General features: G+C 42.1%; 3 protein-coding genes across 3 annotated transcripts; 2 read left to right on the top strand and 1 right to left on the bottom strand.

Annotated features, from left to right (window-relative positions):
- The first annotated feature begins 411 nt into the window (after nt 1-411).
- On the top strand, nt 412-8073 carry Pdss2 (Decaprenyl diphosphate synthase subunit 2). The gene is made up of 5 exons (XM_037426104.2): nt 412-805; nt 2304-2640; nt 3810-4058; nt 6501-6665; nt 7784-8073. The coding sequence occupies exons 1-5, from the start codon at nt 534-536 to the stop codon at nt 7934-7936; spliced, it is 1176 nt and encodes a 391-aa protein (XP_037282001.2). The 5' UTR covers nt 412-533; the 3' UTR covers nt 7937-8073.
- Nucleotides 8074-12369: 4296 nt separating this feature from the next.
- Atg5 (autophagy protein 5) lies at nt 12370-19016 on the bottom strand. The gene is made up of 7 exons (XM_037426105.2): nt 18882-19016; nt 18461-18571; nt 18249-18379; nt 18078-18156; nt 17751-18005; nt 16566-16674; nt 12370-12886 (listed from the first exon to the last, which is right to left on the bottom strand). Exons 2-7 carry the CDS (start codon nt 18569-18571, stop codon nt 12759-12761), a joined length of 813 nt encoding a protein of 270 aa, XP_037282002.2. The 5' UTR covers nt 18882-19016; the 3' UTR covers nt 12370-12758.
- A 285-nt stretch (nt 19017-19301) lies between these two features.
- On the top strand, nt 19302-25208 carry LOC119174958 (ubiquinone biosynthesis O-methyltransferase, mitochondrial). The gene is made up of 5 exons (XM_037426106.2): nt 19302-19498; nt 19587-19866; nt 20464-20703; nt 22651-22810; nt 25020-25208. The coding sequence occupies exons 1-5, from the start codon at nt 19434-19436 to the stop codon at nt 25136-25138; spliced, it is 864 nt and encodes a 287-aa protein (XP_037282003.2). The 5' UTR covers nt 19302-19433; the 3' UTR covers nt 25139-25208.
- The last annotated feature ends 392 nt before the right edge of the window (nt 25209-25600 follow it).

The raw sequence follows: 25600 nt of genomic DNA, 5'->3' as shown, positions 1-25600 counted from the left end.
TATTCTTGAGCAATGGTTGTGATCGGTAAATTTGGTGCATGCCCAGCAGGAAAGGCTTAGTCTTAAAGGGGGCGAACGTACTTGTATTGAGTAACCTTGCTGCTAGCCCACACAGAGAGCGCGAGCCATTCACCGAAACCGAAACTAGCTTGGTAGTGGTATTTCAAACATTGTTACTACGTGGCGCTAGTAACAAGATCGTGAACACAATGTATATAAAGGCGCACAAGAAGTTCGAACAAAATTTCTTTACAAAACTAAACATTTTAAAATATTTTGTAAACAAAATATAAATTTATTTGCCAACAAAATTTGTGAATGTTTTTTGCGCACAGTTTAGTACGTTCACTAGCGCTACTCTTCACGTAAGTGAAAATATTCAACTTTATGCAAGCCTAGTCCGGGTACACAGCAGTTTCGTTCTGCTTGCAGCAGGATGGCTCGCACAAGTTTGAGCAAGTTTGTATTACGGCCGCGGCGGCGAGTAAAACTTTTCTGATCGCGCCCGTAACGTGACTCGTCGTTCGCGCGACATGAGCCGAGCGCTGTTGCGCGCACTGTGCGCTCAGAGAGATGCTGTCCTCCCTGGTCAGTGGCACGCGAGCAGAACTTTCGCATCAGCTGGTTTGTGGGCCTCAACTAAAACCACAGACTGGAATCGTGCTGTGTCGAACGCAGAGAAAATCGTCGGTTACCCCACGTCGTACTTTAGTTTGCGATGTCTGCTCAACGACGAAACATCCAACATTGCATTCCACGTGCGCAAGCTGATCGGTACCAACCACCCGGTACTGAAGACTGCAAAGTGAGTACAAACCATGATTATGTTTACAATCCCCTGAGACTTGCGTGCATTCCTAACCTACATGTGTGAATCGATGGCAACTTCCATAAATATACAGTGCGCATCTTCAGCACGTTCGTCCAGGTGTTGACAATACGGCCCGTGCGCTAAGCATCGCAATGCACTCACTCGTGTTAGCCCAAACCGTTTGTGGTTATTCACATCTGCATTGCGTTTTCTTTTTCCCTCTCTCTTTCTTTACTGTCTTCGTTCGCCTACCGTGTTTATAAATGTGCGCGTACCACAGCTAATGTGATGAACCCAATTGAAAGCGACGAAGTAAACGGGACAGTGCGGTGAAAAATAGGCGGGGGGGGGGGGGAGGGAATTGTTTAGAAGCACCGTTTTCGTACGTGGTCGGGAATTCGCCCTGAAAACCGTGCGAACGAACTTCCTTGACCGGATGACCCAGTGGCTTTGAACGCGCATGTAAGTCGCGTGTTGCTCGAGATTCGGAGAGGAGGCGCCAGTTGCCCTCCATTCAGGCCGCCGTCTAGACTGGCCAGGAAACCATGAACTTGAAGCGGTCACAGAAGCGGTGTAACGCGTCGCTGGGGTAGCGTCACCATGGCAACTGCTCGCATGCGTGTGCACGCGGTTCTTTCCTAATTTCGCCTACTGTGATCGAAAGGAAACATTCACTGCCGTGTGTTACAAAATTTTTTACGCCGATTATTTATTATTACTTTCCCGCAATGCGTATACCTAAAATTCCGCGCAGCGAATAATGCGCGGGAGGTTAAAATGAAAAAGCGTGGTCATATATATATATATATATATATATATATATATATATATATATAAATATATATATATAAATATATAAATATAGACGCGTTTCGGCCACACTCAATGCGGACAAGCACGTTTCTAAATATGTTTGTTTATTTATTTTATTATTATTTTGCGGATTGCTGAGCTTTCGGTTCCTCATCCCTGGTCGGGAAACAGATGGGAACATGCCGTCTGATGTGATAATCACGTTAATTTATCTAAATCATAACACCTAACGTTTTCACAGTCAAGTTTGTTACCCCTGCACTCCTCCACCTGTCGGTGTTGATGCCAAAATCTTGCAGACCAGATCGCTTACCATTAGCGTGACTACTGTAGGCCCCTGTTAACCAAGTCACGAACAAAAAAAAAAGTGAAAATGCGAAGATTGGTAGCTATCTTTACAGCCCAATTTCCCTTTGACCCGATTGGGGTTATCACTAAATAAACATACATTGGCCTGCAGTATGCCCACAGGAATAAACTTTCTACGCGTCCCACAAGCCCCTAATTTTATAAAGTGGGCCCAGGTGCCGATCTGGCCATGCAGAGTAAAAGCTCACAAGCTATACCCATTCAATTTACCACTGTGAGCTTCGGTCTCAGCACAATGCTTCTTCAAAATTAAATAATGATGCTATGTTGACCATGTTTACTTTTCACGTGAATGACTTTCTGTTTGCAGGCGACTGATATACAATGGACGCACCAATATTCAGACAAGAGGCCTTATTGTGCTGCTGCTGTCAAAGGCAGCTGGACACCCAAGTACGCGGCAGGACTGTCTCGAGGAAGAGCGTGTGGCAGGCATCACACAACGCCAAAGGTCGCTGGCCGAAATCACTGAAATGATCCACACAGCACATCTGATTCACCGAGGGGTGCTGAATTTGTCAAATGAACTTTTCCCCGATGCCACAACGCTCAAGGACTTGCAATTTGGCAACAAGATATCCGTCTTGACGGGGGACTACCTTATTGCCAATGCCAGCAAATCCCTGACCGATCTGAAGAACTGCAAGGTATGCTGCCAAATTGTTAGCTAAATGTTTAGTTTCACATCATTTCTTGCATCTTAACCCATTATGTACCTCTGTATGGTGTAGCGCTGCCAAGCCCAAGGTTTTCATTCCAGGTTGATAGAAGTGGAACACTATTGCAGTCATTCTGACAAAACAAAATGCAAAAATGTTAATGCATTCTGGTGCATATATACATAAAACATCCCCAAGTCATGTAAATCAATCTTGGATCCTCAGCTATGGCACCGTTTTTAAACACCGGAGCTGCCTTTGGATGCTTGACACAAGGAATCAATATCTTACAAGTTCTACTTGATTGCAGCAGAATTGAAGCTCAGATTTTAAGACAGTTTCATTGTGTCCACTAAGCCAGACTCTGCCTAAGCTCGGGAGACTATTTCAATGATGGCATGCTTCAACATCTTTCCATTTTACAAGCTTGCTTATGATATAAACTACCCCCATAAACTTGACTTATTTATTTTATTTATTTACAGGTTACTGCTAGCCTGGGTGCCAGGCTTTGAGCAGGTGTGGGCGATACAAAAGAAGAAAACAGGATAACATACAAGCATAACAATACACTTCTAAGGGTACACTTTGAACCGGAAAAAAATATAGCACAACTTGAGATAGACTAAATGCTTAATATTAATCTAAACTGACAGAATGTGCTTTAAAGCATCAGAAAGGTGATTCATTAGACCAGTAGTTGGCATAAGCTCGTAAGGAATTAAGCATGAAACACTGCGAGCTTTGAATTCCTTCTTTGGCCGTTTTCGACGATATGCAACTGACGCTGACATTACCCCATACCTTGTGCAACACTACATATCCTTTGAAAATAAGAATGCAAGTTGGCAACCTTAACAACACGACTGCATACCAAGAATATAAATTGTACGACAAGGTCTGAAATTTCATGCATAGATATCAATAGTGCTATAGAACGATTTCAATATAGAAAAATTATTATCGTTTGCTTAGCTTCACTTTTCATTAAAAAATCTTATGACCGCATTCCTCAAGTCTATCCTTAGTCAGTGTTGGCATTTAGTGACACAATTTTCTTTAACCACCCCTTTGTTAATGAAGCTTGGTATTATTGGAAACTATATCAGATATGCAAAACAGGGTTACCATTTTGTCACTGTGATTGGTTTGCACAGGTGGTGGACTTGGTGGCCACAGCCATAGGCGACTTCATGCAGTCAGAGTTTCTGGGAGACCACGATCTGCAAGGCAGTCCTATTCCTAGCTCCAGCATGGGCATTGCCCAGTGGGAGGAAAAGAACTACCTCTCCACGGGTTCACTCATGTCGAACAGCTGCCAGGCCACATTAGAACTTGCAAGCCATGAACAGGACTTCCAAGAGCTTGGCTTCGAGTTTGGCAAGAGCATCGGACTTGCATGGCAGGTTGGCACCGTTTTGATCACAAGCGCCGTAGTCTTCATATTGTCTTGAGGGGTGCAAATTTATGTTGCATCACAACAGGGGAGGGGGGAGCACTCCTGTGACTTGGATTGGACGCAAGAGCTGTTGTGGCTCGAGGGATGTTGGTGCCCCGTTTTGCAACCCCCGCCAGATGACAGTAGCAGCTGTCATGGCGAACAGCGTTAATCTTTTGTCGGTTAGTTTGCAAATGGACGAGGCGCAGTAAAATTCACTCTATAGTAACTCAAAATTTCCACATTAATGTATTTCATACAGTTTCACCAACTGGTGCTGCATCAGTAATGCTTGTAATAGTGTATAAATAGTGAGCATTACAAGTTGTTTTGGAACTAGTGCACTAAAAGATAAGTACATGCTGCCCACTCCGCATGTAAAAAAAAAAAATCATGCCAAGTCGGGGATATGTAAAGACAGTGCCACTGAGCTTGTACTGCCACCTTTTGTGCGTGCAGTGTGTCTCTTAAAGGGGCCTTGCAACACTTTTTCCAAGTAACCATGGAATGGATGCAATAAAGGAGCTCATTGCCTCATGAATTTACTGCCACAAAAATTTTTAGAATTCGTCCAGTACGAGTGGAGTAAAGAATTGTCGCACGCTGCATTTGCATTCTCTCTTCCTTTGTCTGAGCACTGGAAGCTAGGCGGAAAGAGATGGTCCGAGTAAAGAAAAACGTCGTGCATGCCTCATGACCTTGAGCACATTTTCTCTCTCTCTCTCTCTTTTTTTTTCCTTCGAATACTCGGGCCACGTGCTGTGATATAAAATTTGGCTTGCAAGGTCTCGGAAGCCTCGACTACCGATCGGCAGCATTTTCTGACCATGCTCAGAAAGTGTTTAAGGTGTACAAGTTTTGCACAACAGTAGTTGTATTCTATCTCATGCAAGCTTTCCTTTTCTCGCAACAGCTTATTTTACGAAGTCTTCGTTGTTGTATTATATGTGCCTCAAGAATGTCAATGATCATGAAAAATTTTACTGCACTGTTTTGTTCTGCCTTACTTGAAGCATTTTGCATGAGATATCCAACTGTGTGAAATAAGCAACAAAGTGTGGTCTGTACTGAAATATTGAAAGGAACAGCAGTTATTAACGTAGTGCAAGCTAGATATTTCCACAATAGCACATAGCTGCAAGCTTTGATGCATCACCAAGCTCTGTAGTGTCCACATCTTCGTGTGCCCCTGAAGTGGCACCAGATGAGCAACAACACATATATCAACGACACTTAGCCAGGGAGACCTGAACTTGCTTTCATAAGTCAGGTCAGCTTCAGTTAAGATCACAGCATATCCACGGAGTGAATAACGATTAGTGTGGTGAAGCATTCGTCCGTCCGGGTGTACAGACGGAGTGATGGAACCACAAACGGAAGCACGGACAAACAGACAGGCCGACAGATGCACAGACACCCCATGAATAGAAGGATAGACGGAAGCACGAATGGACAGACAGACCGACGGAGGGACGCTTTGCCCCACTAATAATCATTTACTCCATGGATATGCTGTGAAAATGACTAATGCCATCTAGTTATATTATTCCCAACGAGATATACACACAACATCCATTGAGCAACTCAAAACTAGATGTGGCTACATACTATTACTACGGAAGAGGCAACGACTCGCGGCCTAAGGAGCTTCGCCCCTAAAAGCCTTTAGTGTAGCGTGCTACCGCATGAAATGCCATAAAAAACTTGGGATCTCCGAGTATTCCCAGAGGCACCTAGGTACATTCTCGCATTCCTTTATGAGAATTTTCAAGCATCAAATTTACATCCCATGTGGTGTAGTGTCTAAGTGACCCTCGTATGTAACTTTGTAGCACACTGTTCAAGTACTGCCAGCATCAACAAATTCAATGCACTAGTGGCCTTATTTAGCAGACACACACTCCAAGATGAAATAATCAGCGCTGCCAATATGAAAAGCTGAACGAAGATGTTTGAGCCACTTTCTCCAAAACACTTCTCTACAAGGAAAACCACATGTCTTTTGAAGCAGCTTTGCATGCTGCAACTAAGTGCCACCTACAGATATACTACGGAAAGAAAGGTAGCAAAAGGCAATCGTGTAGTGACAAACGTTTCTCTATTAAGAGCTTGCTAGCACTAGTGTATGTGCTTGAAACTGCTGCTGTGACTGAGTGCCTATAGCATTTCACCCATCTGACTGGTCAAGTTTTCAGTCAGAAGAGCTTAATTATACTCCAATGAAACAGTCACGGTTAAACATATACCAGCTGGGCCTGTGTTCCACTTGTCTACTGTGTAGTAAGATTTGAGCAAGAAAATCCAGGGCTTCCACTATAGCACTCTTCATATTTTGTGCACAAATTTATGCTTTCCATGCATGTAGCTGGGCAGCTTCTGGACATTGATGACTGAAACTTTATTTATGCAGGTTCATTCCGACCTGCAACCATTTGTTGACACGTACAGGCATCCTCCTGGCATGCCATTTGTACTGACGTCTGCACCAGTTGTTTTGCACCTAGAATCTGATCCAAGCCTTCTTGAAGAGATTCGCAGCCACAGGGACAATGTTGAGAAGCTGGACTACCTGAAGGTACTGTAATTTCCCACACTAAGTATTCCAGTTCATCAAAAGATGTTCTACTGCTGTGAAATTAGTTATTGCCCTCTGTCAGAAAAATACTCAAACTACAGTGCCAATACTTTTTTGCAGACTAGTTGGTTCATACTTGAAAAATTGAATTGCTGCACAAACTTGAAGAAAAAAACAAGAGAGACAGGAAGTTGGTTTACTGGTTGAGTTGGTATTCTGCACTCTTTCCTGTCTCTCTTGTTTTTTTCTTCAAGTTTGTGCAGCAATTCAATTTTACAGTGCCAAGCAGTTTTTGGGTGGAGAACTGGGTGGCCAATAACATGATTCAGTCAGCCTGTGTTACAGTTAGAAGCACTGTGTCATAGCCCTGACATTGTGCAACACAGCAGTTATGCACCTGGGCTAATAGAGAAAGCAAGCAAACGATGGTGCTGATGTCGACACCAAATCGGGCATGATACAATTCTTGTCTAGACATCAATCATATATAACGCAGGTTTGTGAGACAGCATGAAGTTGTGGCAAACCATGTCGTACATGGTTTGCCACATAAAAAAAAGAAAGAAAAGCATGGCACGCCCTGATGAGGAATGGCAAAAATAAAAGTGAGAGCATTGCAAAATCAGCACTTGCCTCAAAAGATGCACTTGAGTGACAAGGGTTTAAGTCAAGCGAGCACGTACAAAATAGCAGAGGGGCAATCATTCATCTCCCAGGAAGGTTTTCCAATGTGGATTGCTTGAGGGCAAGGGTGTACCCAGAAATATATTTCATGGGTGGGAGAGGGCAGTTGAAACCCCCTGAAACAACCCCACTGGCTATGCCGATGCTTGGAAGAGGCTCAAACTATGCTCGAGATATGGAATTGAAAAAAGAGTTGCATGGTACAGTGCTCACCTCTGCAATGCTACAAATCTGTCACTTTAAGGAACGCTAAATAACTTGCAGTACGTAGCACAATATTACTCCTTTCATTAAAGACACTAAAAATACCCACACACCGAACTTCAGGACACATTGTGCAAACAATTTTACAGTAACTTCAGCTACAAACTTAAAAGTGAGCAATATGTTGTAAGATTATGTGTAAAAAGTTGGTGTGTCCTTGTGTTTCATAGGTTCACAACGCTATTGTGAATGGAGACGGCATCGAGAAAACAAAGGCACTTCTGGAATCCTACACGTCAAGAGCGCTCACCGTTCTCAACCAAATCCCTCCTTCCGAAGCAACCACTGCCCTGCGGAATATTGTGCAAGCTTTGAGAGAGTGACTTAGTTTCTGCATTGACACTGACGGATCTGTAACTGTACTGACTCACACTGTATGGCGTCGTCTATCTGTGTCCGGTGCTTGCCTTTTGTTCCCCTGACAAGCCATTGCACAAATTAAAAAAGGCAGAGATAACAACAGTTGCATTGACTTATCATGACGACGAAATGCTTAAGTTGTTTTGATAGGAGCAAATATAGTTTAGTACGGTAACAGAGAGCTGCATGTTAACAAGCTTAAAGCACAGAGAGATAACCGATCTTTTCCTCTGGCAATGTGGCATGTTCGAGCTCTTCCATGCATTGTTACCACAAGTGCATTGTAGAAGTCACAAGCTTGAAAATATTAAGTGCACTTTCAAGATTTTTCAAAGCACCAGTTGATGAGCATAAGAGTTGATGAGCATATCACATCATCATCTGCCTAAAGGACATCTTTCACTTTTGTTGGAGCAGGTGTGAATGCCTTGAACCATTCTTTTCCGGATTTACCAGATACAATATGTGCACTTCTAGCAAACTGCGTGTGTGCTCTCTACAGTGTATGCCCCAGCCAGTCCGTATGCAACTGTTACACTGCAGCTACAGTAGACATAACTTTGTGGAGTAGCTTATTACAGGCCTCTGTTGCCAGGTTTAGATGCTTCTGCATCGATATCGCAAATGGCACCCACAAGTATGTGATAGAGGGAGAAAAGTGCTGTTGTATTATAGCAGCAGAGAAGTTATAAATGTGCTGATAATCCAAAAGATTGCAGAAGAATATTTCTTGTACCACCTGTCTTCATTATTGAACTGCCTTTGCTATTTGCAAAGTTGCCTTAAAAAGAAGCACCGCATATGCCTTTTAAAGATATTCTCCTAATATTGAAGGCACAATTTGTGCAGCGATATGTGTTATTGTTATACTTGCCATTGTAGAAACTTGTTACGTGCTAAAGCAAAATGCTTTTATTATGAAAGCAAGTAATTCTTGCAAACTGAACTTTTTGCAAAACATAAGATTTAAAATGAACAGACTAAAATTAGCTGACTCTGAAAGCAGTGAAGTCTAGCTGCTCAACAAACTAGTAGTGAAATATACATTTTACCAAAAAATAAATACTGGGTCATCATAAATATGGTTGTGTCATCACCACAACTGGTATCCGATAGGTGAAGCAATAAAATGGGAAATAATTGCAAGGAACAAGCACTGACTTCACAAATCGAGTTATTGCTGTATATGCACAAACAAAAATTAGTATTAAAGACGATAGAAGACCACTGCATACCGAAAAAAACTGTGACTACCAACTTATTTCTGTCAATAATGTCATTTTGTACAATAAGTGAACCTGCATATTACTTAGTCTACACATATTAAATGTTGGGCTATGCACGCAGGTAAGGCTTTTTTTTTTTTATACTTGGCGCATGCATGCATCCAATGAACTCCTGGTTGTTCACTGCCTGCCCTATGTGATTATTTGACTGTTAAGCCTCATTTTTTTTTTCCCTCATTACAATGAATAAACTTGCCCAAGTTGAGGTCTACCTTGTTGTGATAACGGTATTGGTAATTTTACATGAGTTTACATGTTAGAGCTTGCATCAATATGCTAATGCAAGGATTTATTGTCAGTATTTTCCCACTGCCTGATAGGTATATTGAATGGCAGTTTCCATTGATGATTTGGAAAGGGTGAAAGAGGGAATAGAATAAACTGTTTAGATGAGCAGTGTCTGAAAGGAAAGCAGGAAAGTTTTAAAAAATAGGAAAATAAAAGAAAGTAAATCAACGTATTTTGTGTTGTCACACTGTTTTTAAAGTTGTGCAGCCACACCATGCAAAATACACTTGCCATGCAATGTGCACTACCCGAGCGGTTTTATATTTCATCTCAATTAATATACAACCGTCATTCCCAAGAATAAAACCATGGCTTCATGTTTATATAACACCATAGCATGTATGAAGATCAATTCAAAGTTCGGACTTATAAACATTCATGTGTAGCATTAACTACTAAAATAGCCATACACATAGCAGTGCAGCATTTCTTCATTTGCAGTCTTGACGATTCTTTTTATGCAAAAAAAAATTATGGTATCGCTAAGCTTAGTGACAATAAAGTCACACTCGCAATTTTGCTGCCAGGTCTCTAAAATCATCTGCTGAAACTGTTAGCCAAATTTTGATAATACAGACACTTTTGCAACACCACAATATAGACTATAACCTGCTGAAATATTTAAGACTTGCTCAAGTGTGTGCTTGTGAGCAGTGAACAGTGAATATGCCAGCAAAGTGTGAATTGCTTTAACTTTTAGCAATATGTTCCCAAAACAATGAATGAGGAGAGGTTAAATTGAGAGTTTAGCAACTTACTGTAAGGTTAGAGGTCCAGCACAATCTAACAGAACACAGATAAACTATTTTTCTTTACATGCAAACACAAATGTATCACATGATTGCTGCAATTTATTTTTTCAGCATTTTTTTAAAGAAACAGGTTGTATACTATGCACACACTTATGTTGTTATTATTAAGACAGCCATGACAATCATGTAAGCTTTATGGGAAATAGACGCGGTGTGTTCAGATTTTCCTGAATGTGAATATTCTCTCTACAGCTGATCCATCTTGTTATGCACCTGCTGCATTTTAATTGCATTGTAAAATATATTTAAATTAGTATTGGTAATTTAATTTACTGCTACTTTACGTATGTTAGGAAAAGTCTACCAGTCAAACATACGTAGTGAAAATGCAGTACACGTAATTTAATGCACTCTATAAGGAATGTAGGAAAGTTTAGAAATATGCATTTGGTATACACAATAGGAAGCCAGTCTTCTTTGGTGCAATTAGCCACTTTGTGGGCTTTGTAAGTGCAGAACATCGTCGCTTCATCGTGATTACAGTACCACGTAATCGACCTTTACTGCCTGCTTGTAGCTTTTGAACAATAACTGCATGCTAGAAAGCGATTTGAAGCAACCTTTCTGACTTTGTATGCACTCACAAAGCTAATGCTAATGAGAGAGCCCACCTAAGCTGTAAAGAACAGAGAAGTTGCTGTTGAAACACTTCATTTGGCTCATACCAATGTGCAAGCCTTTTTGTTTTTATTATTTTTACAACCACAATGTGCACTGTGAACAACCTTTCTTTTCTAATTCTTCAATGTTAATAAATTATTAAAAGTCATGTATACACAAACACACACACATTGTAGTCACCTTGAAACTGAACACATTACAATTACGGAAAAGTATGCACAAGTGACACAAAACTTCCTTAAAACGAATTTCTAATTAAATCACTAAACTGCCATATGGTCATAACTGTATCAATTATCTTGCATACTTTTGTAATGATCTAAAATAATAGTTCATACTAAACAGTCACTTTTCATAGCTAGCACAAGAAAGACACAAACAAGGTCACATATGAATAAAAACGTGTGTGCTTGAACACTGCCCTTACCGTAAATTCCACATAGAATGTGGCTTTGTTCAGGCTGTTGGCACGTCAAATTTACTTCTCGTTTTATATTGGTCGAAAATTTAATAAAGCATTTAAAATGAGATTATTTATTTGGTATGTGCGGATAAATCTATTAAATCTGTGCGGCCCCAAAATTGCCCTTCATTTATGTGTGGGTCCATACTCCATGCAGGATATTCCATTGCACTTGTCAAAGGTTATCAACGCAAGCCTTGCTGTTAGATGGTCACTAAAAGCTTCACATTCAGCACTGTAAACTGAGTATTTCGACGCACTACGTATGGCACAGTATTTCTTGCGCCATTGCAAAAACAATCATGAATAAAGCTGCGTTCTTGTGCTGTGCATATCTATCCCATAACTAACTTGAAGCCAAATATTATTGCCTCTAGCAGTGAATGCTTGCAAGCTTGTACTGCAACATTGTGCAGACACCACTTTAAAGAAAATTAAGCTATGCTTTAAGAGTATGAATAGTGCTCTAACATATTCTCATAATAGTGAGGTTGTCAAAAGCTGCACAGAATTGACCAGATATAACTGGGGCATTGCACTGTAAAAGTAAGTAGGCCTGACAGTGCACTCACAAAACAGGTGCAACAGCCAAGATAGGATCATGAGGCATGCCACAGTGGGGGGACATCAACCTCATAGCGTAACAACAAGAAAGTTGGAGACAACTCATTTTTGACAAAATCACACCACGGTGATGACGCACATGAGTGACATGACTAAATTTCACCAAAATCAAGTTGGACACACCTACTGTTCATTAGTGGCAGTGCCTTACATGACCAAGGAATGACTTTCAACAAGCACAACGACACGATTAACTAGTTTCAACATGCTTCGGTGGCACTACAAGGCTGAGTATGATAGGAATCAAGCAATATTTTAAGCATATGCACTTGGGAATGAGAGCCCAACAAGAGTGTGCCTCATTGAACTAAATTAAGAGTCCGAATAAACCTTTGTTAGTACCTAATACACCCATTGTAGAACTTCTGGTGTGCTCTGAGCAAACTGACAAACTTGCTAATACAAGAAAATTCTGTAACGCTCACAAGAAAAGCATGTACCTTGACCAATAAGAATTATATATTTTGAACAGCCCAATTCATAGTTATACCAGATAGGATGCACTATATGCATGCAAAATGTTTGCACAGTCTAGAGGAAAGAACAAGGCATTCAAGTAAAATAATTCACACAAGGTGCCTATTAATTGTTATAAACCCCTTATGCACACACACGATAAATCACCCCTACCCCAGCGCCCCGACTAGCCGAACAGTTTGAGAAATATCACTATGTGCATTCGAAGCTTTCACTATGAGCACAGCATGACGCACAAGTGAAGAAAGTTGTCTGGGTAACTGAGGTGTTCACTCATCCACTGAAGTGGTGTGTCCAGAGGGACCTGGATCCCGTGCGTGATGATGGTGTGTTTGGCTCCATCTGAAGAAGTCAGAAAACCTACCAATTCACCTATGCAGAGCATGCGTGTGCGAAAAAGACATAACACACACAAAAAACACAGACAAAAAGTATTTGGAAAAACTTGGAGGACGCTTGAGCTCTGCCTTCAAGAGTAAGCGAGTCTCATCCACTTATTTACTGTATTTGTTTCTTTAAAGGCGGCCCGTGTCAGTAGGTGGAAATTTGCATTTTGCGGTTGTTGCATACTTCAGGTCAGAGCATAGTTATGCAGCGTTCTCAGCAATTAGCGGTGTTTTACTATAATCACCGAGAAATACCCAGCACGCATGATAACTTCATGCTTCATTAAAGCCTTATCTCTTGCACGCACACATGACACAAGTGGTTTCTTTTTCACTGTGCTTCGTTCCACAGCACTCTTATACAGCATATGTTGCATTTTTGCATTCTACAAACAGACACCACAAGACAAACGTGAAGAATGTTACCTAAACAATGTCTAAATCTTTGAAGAAAACGAAAAAAAAAAGACTTTATGCGAGCTTTACATTGCATGCTGCCACTGTACTTCCAAGAGAGAGAGAGTCTTTCTCGCTTTCAGATGTTGTGATAAGTGAAGTGCGCGTTTAGTGAAGTGCGCGAGTGCAACCAGCGCTCGGTTTAAAATGTGCGCGAGTGCACCAGGATAGGAAAGAAGACGACGACGACCGATGGTGTGGACGCGCGCTTTCGCGATGTATTCGGTGAGGAAGACGATGGGCAGACGAGGCGCGTGAAGTTCGGACCAATGAGAGGCCCCCACGCTGGTTTGAAAGAAGCCCGAACGAAGAACGGGGCAGATGTGGCCGGGACGCGACGGAGGCAAGCAGGCTACCAGGGCGCGGGGGTGGCGGCCGAGTTCCTGAGGCAAGGCTGCTGCGGGCTCCCACCTGGTCGGGCACCCGAGCATCATCTATCGTCTGGCGTTGGCCAGGCCGCTCGTCATCTGGCGTTGGCCAGGCCGCTCGTCGTTTGGCGTTGGCCAGGCCGCTCGTCGTCTGGCGTTGGCCAGGCTTCTCACCATCTGGCTTTGGCCAGGCTCGTCCCGTTTCCAGGGCTACGTCCCAGCGTCGGAGGACGAACGCTGAGAGGTCACTGACCTTGGTGCGCCCGGAGCTACCTTCAACCCGAGCAACGCTTGGACCTCTGATCTACCTTGTCTGCACCCCATCGCATCAACTCTCGCCGTCTACAAGAGTGCCGCGACCGAACGGTGACAGTCGCTTTTGCTATTGCGGAACTTACGCATCCTTAGCATTTCGTGGTCATTAGGTTAATTTCTCCTCGAATTTGTGTGCTGTTTGTTTTTCCTCTTATTCCTTTCTCTTTATCTAGTTTATTGAAAATATATTTAGTTGTTTTTCTTGTGTGCATAAACGGTCTCGTGTTCTCTTTACCGATGTGGGTTTTCTCATCGGTTTGTATGCACAAGAACCTACACGAGAGCTTGTGGGTTGACTAGCCTCGTGACAGATGTCTTGTTACAGAGCTCGTTTTGCAGAAATTCCAGCGTCGACATTGGCATCATTAGTTGTGAGTGAAAAATCAGCATTGTCTGTGAGCAAAAATTCAAGGTGGATGTAAACAAATAAATAATAAAAACCTCCAGTTCGAGTGGGAATCTAAACCAAGACTTCACCGTCGCAAGCAAATATACCACAGAGCTCCATCGATTGATATCTGGGGTTTAATGTCTCAAAACCACCATATAATCGTGAGAGACACCGTAGTGGACGGCTCTGGAAATTTTGATCACCTGGGGTTCGATCACCTGGGGTTTGATCACAAAGCCCTATCAGTGCTTAAAACTGCATCAGGGAAATTACGAATTGCACGTAATATTGTGTGGCAACAGCGTAAAATCGCACCAGGCGTTGAAACACCAGGCGTGAAACATGCAATGAGTGGTTGGCTAAAGGCTCAACAATCACAAAGCACACAGGCATAATTGATCAACATTAGCAACGGCACAACAACAAAGTGTGCAGCTGCGCAAGTGCTCGTGTTGCCTTACGGATGCATAGTTGGTACTTTTCTATATCGTGCATTGGGCACTCCGCAACTGTAGTTGCAGTGAGCATTCTAAGATAGGCTGAAACGGCCAATGTTATGGGCACAAATGTTCTTTTCTTTGTGGCACGGCTGAAGTGTTCATCGAGAAGCACAGCCAGGGCAGCATTTGAGAAGGTGATGCAAATGAGGCCCGAATATGCTATTACGTTCTACAGTTGAAGGAAAAACTTAAGCACCCACCAAGTTTTTTCCGCAGCATAATTTGTAATGAGTGAATTACCAGAAGTATCTTCAATGTGCTGCCACCTATAGTTTCATTAATGCAGTCCAATGTAGCTTCACCAATTTACTTTACAAAAGCAACAGAAGCTATAGAGTACAAGCTCGTCAATTTGAACTCAAGGATGACAATTTATTTATTTATTCACAAAAATGAAATTGTTCGGATTAAGCATAGTTCAAATTAGTGGACAGCCACTAGAATGAATAGAAAATCTATTCCACTGCACAGGCAGAATGCGTAGAAGCCACTTTCTTATTTGTTATCGCAAATGAGGCCCTACTACATGTTTAGGGCAGGTAGTATTTTAAATTAGGTTCACGGAGCTCTAACAGCAAACAGGAATTAATTGACCATTCAGTGATACACCAGAAAAAAGAACCTATGCACTCGTGTGACCAGTGAACCTTAATTGTCAAAATATATGACGCTATTTATGCTCCAAAACACGTTCGTTTACATGGCAGAGATAATTCAAGCCAAATTAAGATCAATCAGTAATTTGCATTAGCATGTGTTTCTTCTGTAGCGACTCCATAAGCATTGTTTGCGTCATGTTCAAGAGCTTCGGCACAGCTTCTGAATCCTCACCTGCTGAGCAATGCTGCTGCATTGCATCCCTAGTAAATTTACCTTGGCTTAGTTCTGCAACATATTGTGATCACTCAAGGCCGACTTCTGCGACAAGCGATGAAAACCGGGGAATCCCAGTTTAAATTAACCGTTGTGAATACTGACGCGTTCGAATTATCAGGAGTTTCCCTCAGTAGAAATACACTGGCCCGCACCAGGGCCAGGGCATCAGTTCGAAAACTGTAAGTTCAAATGAACCGAGTTCAAATTAACGAGCTCTTACTGTTACTTCTATTCTGGGAGCTCTTTAGCAATACACGCATATTTGATCAGTTTGATAGTCGAAAACGTGAATATTTGGAGACTCGTCTTAGGACACTTTGGACTGAACACCTGTTGCAATGTACAATGAAGAAAGAGTATGCACAAGGTAGTAGTCATGTAATTTTTTTTCTGTCTATTTTAACATTAACAATTTACAACAGGCAAATTCCTCATGTGGCTAAATGCCAGATTCAGTGTATCAATCAGTTGACTAGTTTTTCTTATCCAATTCACTTTTATAATGCTATAGCAGAGAGTCTACATTTTGGGCACAAGATGCACTGAAGAGTTAAACTGTTAATATTACATGTCGTCACATGCTTTTAATGAAAGTGAAATAAAGCGATATTATTTGCTGAAGTTACTCTTTGCTATGAGCGCTTCCAATTCACCGCTATGCCATGCAAGATTAGATATCATTATTCAGCAAAAATTAACCACTAATAAACACCCAATGAAGGTACTGACCTTCTACGAGAACCTGAGGGGCCACTTGCTGTAGTAAGGTCTCTAGAGTTGCTTTGTCCCCAGAAGGTGTCAGTGGCGTGACTAGCCTTTGGATAAGACTGCCATCCGGCTAATGAAATAGAAACAAAGCACATCGTGGTCAGTATGCATGCTATGTTTAATGCAAAGCATTAGCTTTGTGAACATTTTTGAGCATCCATCTATCTAGATAGCCTGCCCTTTTGTCTGTCTTGCCGCCTACCTCAGGGTGCTCTGGTCCCCACCCTTCTAACTGGGGGTAAACCAAAATGAGAATGGCAGGGTAAGATGGTCTGATGACTGTGACTCGCTGGTCATGCATAATGTCGTAATTCCGTCGCGTACGTCACCAAGCACTTTCTGCCAGATGTGTGGCACATACCCGCCCATGGGTATGTGCCACAGGTGATTAACAGTTTATATATAATCTACCCAGGAACGGCGAGAACAGACATGAGTAATGTTAATGTTAACATTAAGAAAAAGTCGACATTGGCAGCCTTAACCTGATGAAGGCAAAGAATAAATGTCAGCGTCCCAGCAGGAATTGAGCCCAAGCATGCCACACGGCAATTAACTATTCTATCACAGAGCCATGCCACGTCATACACCCTAATGTTCGAGAAACGTCAGTTGTGGTTGCAGTTATGGCTGTTGAATTTTATAAACATTACATATGTTTAACGTATCACTGAGCATGCATTTGTACATATCTGTAGTGCCACTTTGTAACCTTTTTGCTCAATATTACAACAGTCACCTTCCATGCACATGCTTCGGATAACATCAATTCGTAAGGTACATGGGATCTGCTGAATTTTTTGTGTGTGTGTACATTTTGGCTGGCGCAGTGCTACAAGTTTTTTACCTTCCACCATAAGTTTACACTGCAATGAAGCCAGAGACAGAGGAAAATGAAAGCGTGTGATGAAAGTTTCGTAAACACAGGTTCTACCGGAGCCAACATTTCGACAAGCTGACTTGTTGAAACATGCACTTCAGCACAACCAGTGTTAACGAATTTTTCAACACAGAACTAAGTAACAATTAGTTATGGACTAAGCTTATATCTTATTTATTCATTTTAATACCTTCCAAGAGACATAAAGAATTAGTACATCACCAACGATGGCACACACAAGCAGAGATGAGGTTACAAATGCTTACCATATACAGCCGAAAAGGTATGTGCTTGAAACACTCTCCACCAATGCGTTCCATAAATTTCTTGTTGATGGCCCAGAACTGGTCAAACTTTGAGTTAAGTAGTCCTACCCAAAGCTGATTGTGGTCTTTCTTCTGCATTGTGCTGACCACTTGGCTGCGATGCTTTAGCATGTCTGCTTCCTTAATGGCAGACATGAAGTGCGATTCAACCACGGCTCGACTCCCACAGTGTAGTATTTGCTTCTCAGGAAAATCCTAAGCAAAACCAAAATGCAGTTCATTCAAACACATTCAAGCACAGTATCGCTGGCACCAGAATAAATATACCTGAAAGTGGACTGTAATACCCCATGGTAAAATGGTGTCACTAGCATTATAGTCATAAAGTACACCAATTGGTAAATGCCTGCAAAACAAACAACAAAAAAATAACTAAAACACTGGTGTGAATGCGCGCATGCTACGCTGCAATATCGGCATGCGACACTAAGCACTCACCATTTCAGAGGTTGACCGTTGTATTCGAGCCACATTTCATTTCCATGGTATCGTTCATCTACGTGCCTGGAGAAGTGCTTATGGACCTTGTCAACCACTAAGGGAAAGTAGCTTATCCTCGAAATCATCAGCTGCGATTAGAAATCCAAATGCGTCACTCAGCAAGCCACCTGCAGATTCAGTTTCGCTGCGCAACGATTTACTGCACTTACGTAGTAAGGTTCAGGCTGCTGCATTGTGTATACTTCCTCTTCGGCGAGCTTGAAGCACACCGGAAGGCGCCCGTCCCAAACCTCTCGTAAGACTTCACGATCTTCCGCCATCTGGGGGAATGCAGTGACAGTCGTGCCTATGGCTACAAACAAACTTAGAGAACGCCGTCGGTTTCTAAACGCGCAAGAAGTGCACTGCTCAAACGAGGACCGAGATAATTGTGCTCAGCATTACCCAATTATTCGCGCTTAATTGAGAATGCTAGCGACAATCAATTGTCGAATTGTGCGATTGCAGCAGTAGTTGCAAGCGCCAGAAAACGCGCGGGATCATGTCACAAGTCTCACAGACCACGATGGTCCACTAAAGTTTGTTGCCACACCTTCGTGCAACTGCATCGTGTCCAAAAGTTTGACTTACGTTCGTCAACAGCCGCTACAACAGAAACGTTCACATCAAACAAGCTCACGAGAGCAGGAGCTGTCACAAGCTCATTATCATTAGCTATCACCAGTGCCTATCACTATCATTTGACAACGCGCCTAGAGTGCCTAGAGGTATCACGTGAAAGTACTAGATGTACAAGAGGTAAAATGGGTAAGGTGCTGACTGCCACTTAGTAGTGATAAACAAAAAGAAATATATTTTTTTTTGGCGCGACAGGACTGTAATAGCGCATAAATCAAAACAAATGAAGTAAGCCATAAGAAGATATAAACGCAACACCACGTCTATGGGCAACTGCTTTACCACTGCGCCGTAGTTAGTTGATTGTACACATTTTGTGGTTTCACGACAAGCAACACTGCTGATCCGTGTGCTCTAGTTTCACTTCCGTTATCTTCCGCAGCACTGGAGAGACCAATTTGGTCGAACTTTTCGCTTGTGTCGAATACACCAGGAATACACATCGCTTATTTTCCACACGCCACGAAAACGCGAGTGTCGTAGTTACGTCGGCTTGCTATCATCATGTGGGCCCGACTTCGGACAGCAATAATGTCCGCCCGCTCAAGCACTAACTTCGAACCAGCGAGGTAAACAAACATGATACGTTTTGTTTACAAAACATAAAGTTTGTACTCGATAGTGATACTGACACTTACCGGTTGTTGTTTTTTTCAGGCGCAGGTGTACTTCAACAGCAAGCTCCGAAGGGGCACGCCAATCTACGGTCTTTGAAGAAAACCGCAGTAAATTCGACGCTCTTGTGCATCAGTGGTGGGATCCGGAGGGCGAATTCTCTGCATTGGCCAGAATGAACGCGCTACGCATTCCTTTGATCAGGGACGGTCTCTTGCAAACCCGACAGTCGGCAACGACATCGTTCCCTGCGTCGAAAACAAAACCGCTTCTAGGGCTGAAGATCCTCGACGTTGGCTGTGGTGGCGGACTGCTTTCTGAGGTGCTGACAATACAGATTTCTTTTTTCCTGTATTTTTAATTCACTCGCGAAAACTGAAGCTTTTAGTGTACTTGCCATGAGATTTAAACATTTGTCTAATGTTGAAGTCCTCATTTAAGCCCTCGTCGCAGTCCAAATTTAACACCAAGGTCAGGAAACTCAACAGATCTATCTGACGTGTCACAAGTCCGAACTTTTACACACAATATAAAAAACAAAAAAATCGAAGTTATATTTGCTTTAATACTAGCTGGGTGCTCCACCTAACAGCGTATGGCATGCAAGTTCAACAACAACATGGTGCTTGATAGTCTGTACTGCATACTCAGTTTGTGACTCAGCAGCTAAGAGTTCACGAGTCTACCTGTTGGTACATAGTTTGACGGAATGTCAACATCCTGCCTTGAACGTGTGTACAGTGGAAAGAAATAGCTCAAACACATGCTGGGTTTGTGTTTGTACAATTTCTTCCTTTTCTCTGTAGGCATCCGTCAAGGCTGGGTATTATTGTGCTTTCTGCGAAGTGCCATAATCTGTAATCTGAACACAGTGTAATGTCTCCACATTTTTTTTTTCTTTCTTTCTTGCCCGTCACAGCCGCTTGCCAGGCTAGGTGCTACAGTGACTGGAATCGATCCCACACCTGGCAGCATTGATGTTGCCAAAGCACATGCAGACAGAGATCCTGAAATTAGAGACAGCATTTCGTATGAAGCGACTGAAATTGATGCTCTCCTACAACGTGGCATAAAATACGACGCAGTTGTAGCCAGCGAAGTTGTTGAACATGTTCAAAATTACTCGAGCTTCATCAGGTCCTGCGTCGAGTTGACAGAGGTAAGACGACTGCCATCTGCCACCAAATTTGAATGAAATGAAAATTAGCCAAAGTGAGCGCTGTAGCAAATGTTTCCAGCTTTATAAAACGAATTGCACAAGTGTAATTCATTCTCAGGCCACTTGGCTTTACACCATATCAAGTACATGTTCATGCTGCAATATGGCAATCACAGTTTGAAATAATTACATAAAGCTGATTCCCTTCTTTTTGAGATTTCATATCAATTGCCATTTTGAAGTACATTCTAAATATTGTGTTTGACTTGTCCACCAATGTGTTGAACAAGTACTACAGCCTTCTGCTTGCATGCACTCAACAACCCTCATAAAATAATGTTTAATGCAGCCAACACAATGCAAAATAAAACAAGCCCAAATAAGGAGCGTAGTACTGAGCATTACCGACACTACAATGTGACATAATGCCCTTGGTATCCAACACCATATACTTTATTTATGTTCATTATATTTTGTTCTATGATAGTTACGTTACATTTCTAGCCCAGAATTCTTGGCCACATCACTGATATCAATGCCCTGAATGTGTTAATATGCGTAATTATTGAACTTGTAGTTTGGCATCCTATTTCTCTTTGTTGATAATTGCTTGGAAGATGAAAATTTTTCACATACTGTTTCACCATAAGGTAACAGATGTGCTAGCTTTTTCTCTAGTACACCCTCTTATTATTCCTAGCATTTTACTCTAAAATATCGGGCATTAATTGTGTTCAGCATCTAACCTCTGAATGTGATTTCATATTCCTGCATATTTCTGCACATTTTTTTTTACAGCAAAACTTGTTATGAGATCACAACTTGGCTCGCATGTGGCGCCATAGTTGTCCATCGCCGCAGTCAGTCTTCGTAACCACTATCACATGAAATAATAAAAAAGGCTTAGCAAATCAAAACACCAGGAACACAGCGAGATTCAAGCCCGGGTCCTCTGCGTGCCAGCCCATTATTATACCACTGAGCCATGCCAGTGCTTAAGACTCCTTTGCAAACTGGCCTTAGGCAGGCTGAATGTCGAGAAAGAAACCGCGTTAATATGAGTAAAAAAGCATTTTAGAATAGCAAAGCAACAACCAGGTGTAACACGATGCGAATTGCGCAATGAGTGGGTTGTCAACTGCTCCAACCCTTTACAAACGCTTCATTTTGTTCACTTAATAACTACGGTAGATAGCCGCTGTGGAGGGGATTACAAAAGCTTCTGGCATAATTATTCATCGTCGTCAGCCACAACAAATAAAAATTGTACAAAGTTTCTTGCAAGTGCGCAGCAGGTAGCACGCTTCTCCGAAGAATGACGAAGGATGGCATAGTGAATGGCTGCCTACTGCACAATTATTGATGGCGTAGGGGATACCCCGCAAGTGTCAATACAGCAGCTACCCAAACTGTGTTCTGTTAAAAAAAGGCTCTGAAAAGCCGCTCTTCCAGCTTTCGCTGTGACGGTGCTGCGCGTTCCGTGCAGGCCTGGCAGTTCTTTTGTTAAAATTATATGTATTCCTTATCATATATGTGCCCATTAATTCGGCTTTTGTGTGTTATATTGGTATGCTTGGTAGGCAACTACCATAGTCAAGCTAAAGATACTGTTCATGAGTTTTAACAAAGAATGTGTTTTGCTTGCTTGCATCATATATAGTGCTGTTGTGCACATTAGCAAACAAGTTAAACATTTTTATTGATTTAGTATTATGCATAACTGTGATTTTTTACCATATGTAGTGCTGTTGCGCACATTAGCAAACAGAGTTAAACATTTTTACCGATTTACCACAACTGTGATGTTCTGGGTAGAAAAATTTATAGCACTGGTTTCATATGATAAAATAGAATATTTAGCTAATATCAAAGCGCTGAATAAATTTCTTTGGGGGCCATGCAAACCTTTAAAAACCTAGAAATGATTGTAGTTTATTTTTATGGCAGGATGGTGGTTCCCTGTTCTTCACAACCATCAATCGTACAGTCCCATCATATTTAATAGCAAAGATTGCAGCAGAATACATATTTCGAATTGTGCCTCCTGGCCTCCATGACTGGAAGATGTTTGTACCACCAGAGCAGATGGAAGAAGCCCTTGAATCATGCAAGTTCCCATTTCATTTATGCATGAAATACCTTTTTTTTTAATTTTTTGTCTAGTTCAAACATTGCCAACTTGCTAAATGCTCTTACATCTTTTTGTTGATTCCATACACATCTATTGTATTCTTTCTGTCTATAGTTTATCCTTGAGCTTCCCCTCTTATATACTTATTTTTTCAGAAGACATATGGCATTAGACCTGGCAGCATTAGAGTGTGTTAGTTTCTTTATCAACTGTCGCTAATATAATAGGCATTAACAGCAACTGTAATAGAAGTGTGGTGGAATCAGAATGCAATTTGCAAAGTTCTAACTGCAAATTGGCAAGATACATTTTATGTGCTCAAATAATTAGTTGGGAAGCTTTGTTGCTTGCTGTATTTATTTGCCCTTTGCCTAGAATGGTTGCGAGAACATCTTCCTGACAGCTCACTAAGTAGTGACGATGCAACATGTAAGAGGATATTTGAGAAGAACTATTTTATCTCCAACCAAAGTAAAGCATGTAAAAACATGTAAAAATCCTATGTTTCAGAGCAGACTCGGTTCCTTCCTCAGGGGGGACTATGGCGACGTCGAAGTGGCGTCTTGAGGGCACTTACCTGGTCACCCCACGTTATGACGCGGAGCGTGGTCCATGTGCATACACTGGGAGAAGGATGCTAAGGGAACAGTTGATGTTTTGAGCCATTCGCTGTATATGCCATGACCCTAGTAATGATGTTCCTTTTCAGTTAGTCTCACTTTTCTAGGATGGTTGTGTTTTTACATGCTTTGGTTTTTTTTTACCAGTTTACCTGCCCAACCAGACTTTTGTCTAACAACTTCTGTCAACTTCTGTCTAACATTTACATTCGAGAATATATTTGTATTTTGGTCAGTGCATTGGAGCTTGAGTGTCCATTGCGAGATACACGTGCAAGCAGACAGTGATCCGTGGTTTACTGTGCATAAGGATGGGATGAAGAAAGAAGCAACAGCACTTATTCCTCCTCTCTGGCGTTTTGTACTGTATACCGTGAAGCTTTTCCAACCCACCGAGTTACATATGTTTGGATAGTTGTTTGCTCTTATTATTGCAGTATAAGTGCAAACAATTTGTGTCATAATTGAATTTTGTTTGTTGTACAATGCACGCCACCTGATCTGATAGGCGATGCATGGTTCATGGCCTTCAACATAGGGCCATGAGTATCATGTTCCATGCACAGATGGCTATAGTGACTGTCTTGCTGGGTGCCGAGGCTCACTCAATAAAAAAAAAATGAAAGGCTTTATTTACTAGAGGCATATAAATGGAACAGTTTATGGAAACATGAACTATGCTGGTTGAGGTGATGATCTGATTCAGAAAATTTATGAGAATAATTAATGCAATTACCCAGTATCCCTGGTTATTAGTAGAGGCAGCGAAAGTGTGTGCGAGGGGCACTGAACAAGCTTTATCAATGTTTCGGAAATGGTTTGGAACGAGTGAAGTGTTTCCTACAGATCTACTGTCGAAATAATTTTTAAAGGACCTAGTTCAAGTGGAGGTATTACAAGCACTGTGTTCCCCTTCCTCATCTCTTTAAGTTGCACTAAAAACGAGGCACGAAAACGTGATTTTTTTTTTTAGTCACCCTGACAATCCGAGCTTCAGTTATGTGGGAAGGGCCTCTGCTGCCTTGTTAAAGGAACTCTAAAAGAGATAAGTGGTCCTTCTCGTATCAGTAAATTACTCTTTTGCGATACCGAAAATACCACGCCAGGTGCGGGAAGACGCCCGGTAAGTGAATAAACGCGCAAAAAGGAAGTGTGGGTGGCGACAACACCGAAGTTCCCGCACCAATCAGCGTGACGTCGCATGTTTTGACGGCGTCTGTTAGCCTCGACGTTGTTCCTAATCGGCAAGGATGAAGTGTGTCGCCCTCTGAGGAAGCCGGAAACGTGACGTACCAAGTTTCAGAAAGTTTCGTGGAGCCAATCTGACCAAAGTAGAAATTAACGCACTGAAATCCGTGACGTCATCATCGTAGGTTCAGGCGCGAAATTCAAAATTGAAGTACCGAGCTCGATTTTCGCGTCCATTAATAAACCTGTGGTGGTGAAATTAACGATGGCAGAGTATTTAGAGTATAATTTATCAGTCTCAACTTAGTCATTATTTCACTTCAGTGTATTTTTGAATTAACTTGCAGAGGCGTAATGCCCGCTCTTTTCGCCCGCAGGTGGCTGCTACGTGCGACTCATCCACGGCACCATGTACAACCCCCTCACTCGTGCCTGGAGCTGGGTAGACTGCACGAGCCTGACATACGCGCTTCACGCCGTAAAGGAGAGAGTGTGAAAACGTGTTGCACCAGTTGCCGATAAGAAAATGTGTAGAGGAATGTTCGCAAAATAAAGGTTTACGTTTTCCTGCTTGTCGTTCCTTCGAGTTTGAAGAGGACCTGTCATCGTGGCTACTACTTCCATGGTGATGACTATGCTTAACTGACACGAGCGCTCAATACGACCAATTTGCGCGCCATGAACGTCGAGCTCAATTGCCAGTGAATTGTGAATGAAATTGTAAAGTGAAGGATTACAAAGGTTAGATGCAGCATGGCTGCAAACAGGGCTGAACTGTTGCTGCATAGTGTGTATAAAATATGTAAATAACGCGATCACACGCGCGTAACACGCATTTAATTAAGAACGCCATAAGAAGAGTTGGCAGAGTTCTGGTGCAGACTGCAGCGCCTCGATGGGACTTCAACGTTGTGGGGCTATGGTTCGACTCCCTGCTTATTATTAGAGGCTCACCGCA

This window comes from Rhipicephalus microplus, chromosome 5 (assembly GCF_043290135.1).
Source record: "Rhipicephalus microplus isolate Deutch F79 chromosome 5, USDA_Rmic, whole genome shotgun sequence".
Taxonomy (NCBI): Eukaryota; Metazoa; Arthropoda; class Arachnida; order Ixodida; family Ixodidae; genus Rhipicephalus; species Rhipicephalus microplus.
Note: the sequence above shows the minus strand (reverse complement) of the source record. Positions and strands in the feature narration are given on the sequence as shown.